This window comes from Scomber scombrus, chromosome 1, assembly GCF_963691925.1.
Source record: "Scomber scombrus chromosome 1, fScoSco1.1, whole genome shotgun sequence".
Lineage (NCBI taxonomy): Eukaryota > Metazoa > Chordata > Actinopteri > Scombriformes > Scombridae > Scomber > Scomber scombrus.
In genome coordinates, this window is record NC_084970.1 from 18,032,919 (window position 1) to 18,044,279 (window position 11,361).

Below are 11,361 nucleotides of genomic sequence, written 5' to 3' on the forward strand. Positions count from 1 at the left end.
AAAAGAAATAAAATATTTCAAAAATGTTAAATATCTTTCTTGTCTGTGGGTACTTGGATGGCACACTAAAATAATACATGTATAATGTGGAACTAATACTCAGGCACAGTATTCCTAATATCTTCCCTTAAACAAGGAAGTTGCCAGAACCAGAAACGCATACGGACTGATATTTCTGAACCATTCCTTGTAAAGACTCTTCATAGATTATCTTGTCACTGGTTTTAGATAAAACATATTTGGGTGTTCTTCCATGCCAAAAGACATCTATTTTAGGTTTTAGAAGTAGTTTTGCCATAGCTCTCAGACCTCAGAGCTGAAGCTCCCCACTGCTGCTAAATATTTAGGATGGGTCAAACGAAGGGTAAGTTTCCCTACAGGGACCTAAAGAGTGACAGAGATTAGTAGATTTCCCCTTTTCCCTTACAGGCCAGTATCGCTTCTTTATTTTTTTTTGCTTATGTCATTATGATTTGCACTGTATGCTAAATGTGAGATCCCAGATTTCTAGGAAGGCACTTTTTTAAAGCCTTTCTTCTGCTACAATTTTGAAGCTGAACATGCACAACTACAACACTGTAAGTTTCAGAAGTATAATACAAGTTAATGCAAACTAAAACAATCATGACAGATTGAGAAACTAATTAAAAATGAAAGATTTTCAGGATAAAAACATTAGAAAATACATTTATTATGTTGCATATTAACACTTACAAACATGGTTGGCTGTTTTAAAGTACAAAGCGTATCCTAAATTAAATTATATTAAATACAGAAATATTTCAAAGAGCAGATACATATCAACCCTTGATGCTTTTAGTATGTATGGATTAAAGAATGTCTCCCTTAAGAAAAATATAACACCTTAAAAATGCTGAACAATAAAGAGCCGTTAACAGAATCTAATGGCTCAGTTATTTTCAGTGATGAAGAGCCTAGTTAGTCGATACACACCTCAGTGTGAGGCGGTTACCCCAGCCTTCCCAAATACTTGACTGTTCAGCAGGCCGTGATCCTGTTAATCAATAGTCAATGAGTCCTTTACTGGAGGATGGCTGCAGATTGGAACGGAGTTTGTACATGCAGTTGAGAGAATCAAGGAGGAATGCACGTACGGTATTGATCTCCATTAGAGTCAGGTTGTCCAGCTAGAAGGGAAAAAGAACCAACGTGAGATGGGCGACGTGCTCAGTTGTAAACAAAAAAGTAAAAATATGGTCTTTCACCAATGACTGCGGTGAACGCTTGTGCTCTGATCAACTTTTCAATTTAATATGACAGAAGAAAAAGAAGCAGTGGTGCAACAAAATGAAGGAATAAAAGGATAATCCCAATAACTTTGCAAAACATTGCAACCATGACAGCTGATCCTGTTGATTTAAGTCAAGTTATCACTTGAAGATGCTCTCGAGTGGAAAAAATTATTCAAAAGCACTGCATCTTCCCTCAAATTCAGTATTATCACATTTCAACTACAGTACTACTTTTAAACTCATTTCTTGGCAGTAAACAACCCACACATGGCCACAGCAGAGAGATATGTAACCAAAGCAGCAGTGGGCTTGTGAAATTAGATTATAGATATATGTAGCTATATTGCAAACTATCCTGCTCAGTGTGTTTAGTGTGCAGTTTTACCTTAGCATGTGCCTCCTGTTGACTGATGAAGCTGTCAGCAGAGAGGCGGAGTTTGGCAATACGCGTGTCCCAGATGTCTTTCACCAGCGTGCGGATCTTATCTGCTTTAGGGATGTTGTCAGACGCGCTAGACAAACAGACAAAACGTCATGCAAAGTAGAGGGCAACATACACAGGCAACAAGAGAACATCTTCACAAACTCACTAAAAAAACCCCACCAGAACAGTAAGATGAGATGCCCTGTTTGTGTATGGCAGTTTGTATGACTCACTGGTTCAGTAGCAGTTTGGTCAGCTCCATGTAGTACGGACTGGGAACGGGCGTAAAGGTATCCTCTTTCCTCTCAAGATCTCGCATCTCCTCCAGTTTCTCTGCACATTATAGCACAGTGAATAGAACAGAATACAATAGAAAGCCTTTATTATCACTGTACAAGAACATACAACGAGATAAGGAGTGCTACATCTGAAAACAGTACTGATTAGCCAATAAAAACAAATGAATAAGACAGACAACATAAACAAGCATGGGGACATAAATAGTGTAAGAAAATGGTGTAAAAAAACTTGCACTTAATAGACTGTATATTGCATTTAAGACTGCAGTTTTGCATATTAGACTATAATTTTTCACTCCGACTATAATTGTCTTAGGACTGGAGATTCATCAGCCTGACAGCCCACGGGTAAAATCTGTTTTTGAGTCTATTTGTCCGTGCCTTTATGTTCCTGTATCTCCTACCAGAGGACATGAGAGAGAACAGTTTGTGACCTGGGTGGGAACAGTCTTTAATGATTTTCAAAGCCCTGCAGAGGCACCTGGAGCTGGAGATGTCCTCCACACAGGGCAAATGGCAGCCAATGGTTCTCTCTCTGCCATTTTTATCACCCTCTGCAGAGCTTTTCTGTCAGCAGCCGAACAGCCAGCATCCCACACCAAAATGTAGTATGCTAGCACCCTCTCAATGGTGGCGCTGTAAAAGGACACCAACAGCTTCTCCTTCAGTTTGTTCCTCCGAAGCACCCTCAGGAAGTGCAGTCGGTACTGGCCCTTCTTCATTGCTTCAGAGGTGTTCACTGTCCAGCTGAGGTCTTCAGAGATTTAATTGAAGGTGGACACCCTGTCTCTGTTGATGTGAAGGAGGGTGGGTTCTGCTCGGTGTTTCTTAAAGTGTCAACAGTGGGCAACAGTAACTGAATGACCCAAACTACCAGACATGAGTATAAATGTCAATAACTTTAAGATGTGCCAGTCTTAGAAGTTCAGGTTCCAGGCTTTCTCTCTGCATTGTTGGATAAAATTACTATGACTCATCAAGCAGGAATGAACTAAGAAAAACACTTACAGCTAGCAAATGTCTATATTTTTGTTAGTGTCAACAACTTGAAACTGAACAGCTGCAAAACACTCACTAACAAACCAAATGTTTATTAATTTGCAGCTGTAAATAATCTGCAACACCTGCACTATTGACTGTTGTTTGACTTCCTTACAACCACAAGCTGTTTCAAAAAATGATTTAGCCTTTGAAAATTGTTGTGTGGCAAAGCATTTATCAAACATGCAGATGTTTATTTTGAATTTCCAGTTCCAAAGATATCCGATATGTTAAACTAAACTTTTGGATGAACAGGTTTAAAATTGCACACAAAACAGCTATTATATTTCCACGTGACAGAATGATGCAGCCATGAAAAACATGGGTGTCTGCCTATTGGGTTTGAATAGTTCAATCAATGTTCAACATCATAGAGCTTTAATGAAGAGCTGGAACAAGCTGATAGAGTAAATGTGACCTGTCTAAATTTAACCTTAACCCTACTGACTTGGATACAGCCCCCAGCGGTATACTTTTGGTCATATTGCACAGTGCTTTATTCTATCATTCCAATTATTCATGACTTTACCAATCAATTTGCTCATATTATATCATTGTTTTGTGTTTTAATTGGTCCTTTTAAAAAACAAAACAATAATGTATTGGGTTCCTGGAGGACCCCAGTGAAAAGACCAAATTCCATCTATGCAGTTTTAATAGACTATTTATTTAGTTCATGTTTGTCATGGGTCCTAATTTAAAGTACCACACACTAGGGGCACCTTCATTTTGAAGGCTTTGTGGAAAGATCGTACTCGGGACAATTTGTATTAAAGAGAACAATATATATTTTTTTAATTTTACACAGTATACAAAATAAATGTATCTTTCTTAAAATAGCATTTTTTTCATATGACATTCATACATTACTAATACTGTTTTCAGAAGAAATAAGTTAACATTTTGCTACGATGGTTGTTTCAAACAGTAGTTTGTTCAGTGGGTCTTCCTCATGTGTTAAATGTGTTGCTAAGATGAGGGTTAAAGAAATATTACTAAGTGTAAGGAAAATCAAGAATTTAACAGCTTCAATTTAAGTTGAAGTAACTTAACGTTGAAAGTAACCAATAAATACACTCTGCCAGTTGAAATATGTCATGGCCCTACATATTGTGTTTGAATCTTACCAACTTCCATCCAGTCAGGAGGAATAACTCGACATTTCTGTCTCTGTTTCAGATTCATAGCCAGCCACACAGGAACATCAACGGGCAGTCCAGGGTTGAAGGGCCCCAGGTCGCCCTGACACACAAACACACACACTTGTGCGTCACATGGCAGCTCACACACCTGACTCCACTGTCATTAGCATGCAGACATTACCATAACGTGTAGATTACAGATAATGGTTTGGTTTAACAGATTCACTAAAGCTATTGGTCCATACAGCCAGGCTCATATAGCTACAGCTATGTAAAGCTATCAGCATCTGCTCTGAAGTTAACTTTGAAACGTGTAATATAATGTTATTTGACTCACTTACCCCGATCAAAAAGATCTTGTCTAGACTGAAATTTGGTATTATCTTCACCGTTTCTTTCTCGGCGAGGAACTCCACCTCCGATGGATCCATAGCCGTCTTTTTAACTACTAGTTTATTTTGTTTTCTCGGAGCTTCACCCTCACAACCACACCGCTAAACGTTCCCGCGCTGGAGGTGACGTCGACCGACAAGGAAGACAAACACAAAGGTAAGGACAGTGTCGTCATCAGGAGCTCCGTGTAATGTTTTGTGCACCGTGTTTAACGTACTTCGGCGTCTTTGTAATTAATCTCCACACTTAGCACGGCTGAATTATACGAGAAAACTGCAGTTCAATAGCTATTTGGTTGCCGCGTCAGGGTCAGCTTGTCCATGACGACACAGTCCTCTCCTTGAATGTTCGGCTTGCCTGGTACGTAGTAGGACGTGCGTCTGCGTCACTTGGCACGAGCAACAGTTTCCGGTAATATCCACAAGGTGGCGATATTTACATTTCTTATATACAGTCTATGATTTTAAGTGATAAAGGTTCCATCGTTTGGACCCGGCCTAGACCATCTATTCTGGCCTTCTTAAAACTCACAAGCTTTTGGCATGACATTTTTAAGATGTATAGTAACATATACAGCAGACAGCTAATCTCTGGTGTGTTTTTTGTGATATTGGGTTGCTCTGATTTTTCTTTGACTCTTCCCTCTACATTACTACAAGCCCTCATGTTTGGTATGGTCCTTGTAAAAAGGGTAATCCTGAGAGAGTGAAGTCTGTCTTCCGTCCTTGCTTTAAAAAATGGCTGAATGACATGGTTTCCTGTCGATATCTTGACGAAATTCAGTACACCTTGTCTAATTCCCACCCCAAGTTTCTTATATGTATTGCATTGCATTGTAGTGTGCTGTGATCCGTCAGTTTATTTTTCTCAATTCCTGGCACTCCATCCACTGATGGACATTTCATTCATTGCACAGATTGACACCTTTACTGTGAGCTGGCAGTTTGTTTGTTTGTTTTATTCAATATTTAATTTTGTTTGGTTGATTTGTCTTTTTTTTCTCCCCGTTGTGGAAAAGCATAACTCATAATAAAATGTATAAAGGTTCCCTCGTAGACTGTGGATACTTTGCACAGTGACATCCAGTAAACACACACTTGATTTTGTTCTCATAATTATTTCTTTCTTTTTCATTTTTTAAACACTGTTTGCTAGCAGAAGCCATACTAAACAAGTGGAAGAATTCAGATTCTTTACTTAAAGCCTCCCCCAAAAATGTGTTACTTCACTTGAACGGGCCCCACTGTGCGGAATGTTTGACAATGAATCATTATTTTGACTTACCTCTACTGACTGTAATAAATATGTGCATATTCATAAATTGTGGGTTTTTGAATGAGGGAGAAGGAGCAGTTGTGATTTCAAGAATGTGTAACCATAGGTAACTGAACTAGTTTTGTGAAGGAAAAAAAATCAAATCAGGGTATTTTTTATGTCTAAAATACAGGGGAGCATTACCACCTTGGTCATGTATTTCTGATGTTACTTCAGTTTCTAAAAATACTCATGGTTCCCTTCAGGATATTCTAATGTTATAATATTGGATTACAATTGATGTGATAATAAGTAAATAGTATTTTGATGTGGCAGTTGTTCAACATGGAGCCAGTTTTAACTACATAATACATTACTGGCAATGAAAACATGTTTATATGTAAAATATTTCGTAACTTGTAACTATATCTTACGATATATGATATGTACCTCTTTCATGTAGTGTAACATAAGCATTAAATAACAGAACATGTAAATGCTCAAGTAAAAGTACTTAAAAATTGTAATTAAGTAAATGTACTTAGTTACTTTCCACTACAGGTGATAAGTGAGACAAACAATATCAACATACTGTTTCATTTGGTCAACAATGTATATTATTCAAAAGCATCATGAATGCAGCTCTTAATAAGCATTTTTAATCCTTACAAAATGAAACCAAAAAAAGCTGCAGCCCTGGAGCTGGTATGCAACAGTTTTCAAATCCCTTTTGTCAGCTGCTAATGCAGTTATATAAGACATCTAGCAAAATACTTTACTAACTAGCATAAAATGAATCTGACAAAGACTTGTATAATTTCAAAAGTTGTTTTCATTGTACATTCAGTTCATAAAATTTCTGTAAAAAATGTAATGTCCACACAATTATGTAAGTAATTAGCTCTTACTTATAAATTCTAATTCCAAATACAAAGATAGTTCTGTATGCTTACATTTAGTATTTCAATATTTAATATTAATTATTATATTTAGAGTGCTCAATTAATTACTATTACCTATCTTAACGCAGATATCCAACATAAAACAAAATTCACACATCCCTGTGATCTGATTCTGTGATTTCTGAGCAAATCTTCCAGAACAACAATTAAAAGCCAATAAGCTAACATACTGTAGATCATTTATAATGTCATTCTGAAGTGCACCAGCAACAATAACAGGAGTCATGCATGACAGAACTGTGTTAGCATTATTAATATAAAAGTCAGAACTCTTCAGTCAGTCAGTCATTGCTGGTGCATCTAAAGAAGGACTTTAACTACAGTCCACTAACAAAACTTTTAAGATCCCTGTTCTCTATCATCCGTGTGTTCTTTTCAGTACAGCATTTCATTAAACTGTCAAGAAACATGTACAGATTACAACTTTGTATATGAATGTTGTTTTAGGGCTCAATACAAACTACAAATTTAGTAAACACGTATCCTTAATCATATCTCAGTAGTACAATCATCACCTAAAATGTTCAATAATTTAGTAGTTTATCTCTGTATGGCTACTGGCCACAAAATTACAAAAGAAAGAAAATGATCCAATACTAGAATGTCACTTTATGCACACAACTATGAATAAACACAGATCATTGCAAAAAAAATTAAATTGCATTCAAAATCGTAATTGCCTTTGTCACCTCAGTATCACCTTGTAAAGGTGGACACATGCCAACAGTGCACATATAGCGCTTCCCCTTGAGAGATTTTGGCCTAAATGGTCAGTGCTCCGCAAGTTCTCGTCAATACGAGAGCCTGTCTGATGGAACAAAGACTGTGTTCAGCATTTTGTACTTTTGTGCTACACATCAAGTAGCATCATGCATGCTGAAATGGCAGCAATTTGTGAACGTGCGTCCATGGTGCCCCCGACTGTGGGTCTTAGCACAGATCCAGGACGGACTTGTTGATCACAGGGTTGGTCCAGTCGTTCCTTAGATCATCCAAGTGATTGTCAAAGTCAATCAAATTCTCGTACGACCTGCCCTCCAACAGAGCAGATGTGATCTTCTGTGCTTCGTTCCAGTCCTCAAAAGAGTCACTAGAAGACAAACAATTCAGTTTGTCGTATAAGACTTAAAACATATCTAGACAATGTACACCATTTTTGCCGATCAGTCTAAGTTAATGAGAGAATACGTGAAACTAGAAGTCAGAAGCTGTAATTGAGGTGCACATACAGCATCTTAATCTTGCAGTCAGACCTCATAACACAAACACACTTACCAAGTTACTTCTCTGTTTTTCCACTTGTTTTCATGATGATCATAGATAAGCACAATGGGCTCATTGCAGCTCATTTTTAATCTACTGCTGTCCACCTAAGGGTAAAAAAGAGAATTTATATGCATTACTGTGACAGACCTGTTCTGTAATGGTGTAAATGAGCACACGTGGGGTTTTTTTTGCATGCTTTAGGGTATTCATTACAAGTTATGTATACTTCACAATACCGCTGATTATTCTGACAGTATATATCATGGCATTTTCAGGTGTTTGTTCCTTTTGAAAGCACAAACCGCTTGGAGAAGTCTTCAGAGTTGATGGATGATAGTGGGGAGCCCCAACATCTCAAACTTAAAAGAATTATCCAAATTCATATTTTAGATTTTATGTTTACGTAGTAGTGCAGCTACATGTCAAATCTTGTGTACCAAGGGAGATGTACCACTAGGATGACTTTTAAACACAATCTTAATTTCAACTGTATTGCCATACAAAAATAACAACTACTAGCTGTTTCTAAATGAGCTACAGTTAACCACTGTCTTTAAAGACGAATGTACGTGTTGCATAGTGCAGTGTTGTGGCTCTCCGAGTTGTTTTTAATAGTTTTTGAACAACTGAGGTCTATGGAATTGGTATGTCTCTGTGCATGAAATTTGTTGACAGTAAGACAAATATAGAAAATTGCCAGCCTTATCCTTTAAACTGCAGCAAGTAGGAAGAACAGCTTTGTTAATCTACAAATGTCAGCATACTTTGGTAGATCAGCAACATCAATAATGTGTACAGCATACACACACATAACCTAAGGGTAAATGAACAAAAAATATGTAAATCCATCAGTATAGTCCATCAACACACAACCATTATTTACTATTACCATAACAATTGCTGCTTCACTGAAGTTCTCAGAAATCCTTGCAGCCACTTTTTCTGCAACTTGGTTGGGTCTGCAAGAAAAAAACATTGTGTATATCAGAATGAAGTATAGTATATCATAGGTCTTGAGGAGTTTGTTATATGGTTTATCACTGGTTGTTTTTAATGAAACAGCAGGGTGTTGGTGTCCCTTCAGTTGTCCATACCTTGAATCCTTTGTGCGTTCATTGGCTTGATAATATCCAGCAATGACATAATTGTTTTCTTTACACCAAGTATCGATCTGAGACAGGAGCAGGCGTCATAGAGTCATGAATTAAAAGGACAGAACAATAGCTGAAGTCAGAACAACACAACAGGAGAAAAAAACTACATTCAGTCACCAGTTTGTTAGGTGCACCTGCTGAAATGAATACATTAGAGAAAATAACTGAAGCCCAATTTCCACTGGGTCCGTCAGCGGCACGTTACAGCTGCGCCGCGGTCACCGGAGCTGATAGGTAACACTATAATCAATGAGAGTATTTCCACAGGGAGCGTGTCAGCAACGTCTCAGCAACGTCCCAGCAGCGGCTCTCCGCGCCGCAGCGCTATCAATCCGCAGCATTTCTATTTTTCACGGACACGTTTCTAACTCGCGACAAGCTCAACAGAGCAGATTGCACCAGACAGGAAGTCAGACACAGAATCGGCATAATAAAACTTCCGTCCCCTTTCAAAATAAAACAATGCGCAGATCACAACCTCACATCCACATTACGTCATAACCGGTGGCCCCAGGTCAGCAGTCAATCGATCAAAGGGTCTCGTTTCACGTCCGAGAAGCAAAGAAACCAGTTGTTTCTTGTTGTTGACTTTATACACCCAGTTCGCGGGATCTCGCGGGATCTCGCGGGAATACTGCTGGCTCGCAAGGCACCGCTCCGCTGCTGTAACGCTCCCGGTGTGAGTTGACGCTGGGCAGAGGACGGAGCTAAACTGTGGCGCAGCTGTAAGGTGCCGCTGACGGACCCGGTGGAAATCCCGGGTAAGACTGCACAAAAAGTCAAAAAACCCTCAGGGAATGTTAAACATTGAATTTAGTATATTTTATGTAACAGTTTTATTAGTATTATGTGTTGAATGTTGTCCTGTCCGACCTACACTCTGAGCTCACCAAAGTCCCTAACAATGATTGTTGTAATGACAATAAAGGTACACAAACCTAGCTCAAAGAATGCAGTCTAATGCAATGACCATGCAACTAATATTTTTTTTCATGATGGCTAAAATGTCTTTAAACTGTCTTAGAGAGGCATTGAATAGAGCTGCAACAATTAGTTGAATGAATTAATATTAGATGAAGCGAAAGCTAAAGTAAACTATAGGAACTAAACTAAGTGTTTTGAATCGTGTGAGTCAAATATAATAAATATGTGTAAATATATAGGTCAGGCAAAACAAAATGTGAAGATATAACTTTGGGATTTTGGAAAAACGTGATGGGTTTTTTTTTTGTTTAAATACCCAACAAGAAATCAAGAAACTAACTGACAGATTAATTGATAATGAAAATAATTGTTTATTCCAGCCATGGTGTTGATGTTTGTAATATTTTGTCTACTCTGTCATAAATTAAGGGTGGAAATATGTATTATATCTTTCATTACATTGCAGACAGTTCTGTTATGCTGCAACAAAATCCTCCAGTGACAGCCTACACAAAAAAAACGGCAGTTGTTGCTGCACGCCTTTTGTATTACTGCTCTAGTCTGAGCTAAGTGTACCTCATAAACTGGCAACTGGGTGTATATCTTGATAGATGCCTACTTACCAGTGTTAAAGCAACTTCTAGCATTGGTGCCAAAGCAAGAGTGCCGTGGAAGAGTGGCACACAGTCCACACATAGGACTGGATCATGGTGGCTGTCTTTCTTTTTCTCCTTCGTCTTTTCTGCCACCAGCAACCCGTTCACGGCGCAGTGAGGATACTTGGCAGCGTGTAAAAGCATTTTACAGTAAGCCTGACTCGTCAATTGAATAGGCATGATTATAGGGAACTTGAGCAGAGTCGTCCTGCCAGAGAAGCTGAGAACTTACACGATGTGAAAGGACTGCTGCCTGCTAATGTTACATATCATGACCCGGAGAAAAGTAGATATCTTCCTCAGCAGTCAACTCACTGCTTAGATGTGTGGCTGACTCTCTGCCTTCTAGCGAGCACATGTAACCCTTCAACAGTTAGCAAAAACCACAACTGTCTTTTTGTGCAAAATGAATAGCTCGGTGTCACACAATCGAGCCAGGCTAGCAAATCGTACTTCCACCTTCTCCACTCGTTCTCTACTGCACCGGTGGTACCGTAAATCGGAATGGAAATAACGTAAAAACATGTCGGCTTTGGCCTATGAGTTTGACCCCCTGAGTTGCGTATTTTTTTCCCCACCCGTATTCTGTGAAG

At 38.5% G+C, this 11,361-nt stretch overlaps 2 protein-coding genes across 2 annotated transcripts; both read right to left on the reverse strand.

The window, feature by feature from the left end:
* Positions 1-701: 701 nt before the first annotated feature.
* On the reverse strand, positions 702-4,637 carry gins2 (GINS complex subunit 2). The gene is made up of 5 exons (XM_062418628.1): positions 4,501-4,637; positions 4,145-4,259; positions 1,911-2,010; positions 1,639-1,765; positions 702-1,148 (listed from the first exon to the last, which is right to left on the reverse strand). The coding sequence occupies exons 1-5, from the start codon at positions 4,588-4,590 to the stop codon at positions 1,023-1,025; spliced, it is 558 nt and encodes a 185-aa protein (XP_062274612.1). The 5' UTR covers positions 4,591-4,637; the 3' UTR covers positions 702-1,022.
* Positions 4,638-6,417: 1,780 nt separating this feature from the next.
* emc8 (ER membrane protein complex subunit 8) lies at positions 6,418-11,248 on the reverse strand. Its single transcript, XM_062421959.1, has 5 exons — positions 10,736-11,248; positions 9,129-9,205; positions 8,924-8,993; positions 8,044-8,138; positions 6,418-7,858 (listed from the first exon to the last, which is right to left on the reverse strand). Exons 1-5 carry the CDS (start codon positions 10,946-10,948, stop codon positions 7,699-7,701), a joined length of 615 nt encoding a protein of 204 aa, XP_062277943.1. The 5' UTR covers positions 10,949-11,248; the 3' UTR covers positions 6,418-7,698.
* Between the last annotated feature and the right edge of the window lie 113 nt (positions 11,249-11,361).

What these genes read in the sequence shown, in the direction of transcription:
- gins2 (XM_062418628.1), bottom strand. Translation starts at nt 4,590, where the DNA reads ATGGATCCATCGGAGGTGGAGTTCCTCGCCGAGAAAGAAACGGTGAAG. An exon ending in TCCTGACTGGATGGAAGTTG is followed by an intron (nt 2,011 to 4,144) that starts GTAAGATTCAAA and finishes TATAATGTGCAG; the next exon opens with AGAAACTGGAGGAGATGCGA. An exon ending in AACAGGAGGCACATGCTAAG is followed by an intron (nt 1,149 to 1,638) that starts GTAAAACTGCAC and finishes TTTCCCTTCTAG; the next exon opens with CTGGACAACCTGACTCTAAT.
- emc8 (XM_062421959.1), bottom strand. Translation starts at nt 10,948, where the DNA reads ATGCCTATTCAATTGACGAGTCAGGCTTACTGTAAAATGCTTTTACAC. An exon ending in TAGAAGTTGCTTTAACACTG is followed by an intron (nt 9,206 to 10,735) that starts GTAAGTAGGCAT and finishes CTCCTGTCTCAG; the next exon opens with ATCGATACTTGGTGTAAAGA. An exon ending in GTGAAGCAGCAATTGTTATG is followed by an intron (nt 8,139 to 8,923) that starts GTAATAGTAAAT and finishes TTTTACCCTTAG; the next exon opens with GTGGACAGCAGTAGATTAAA.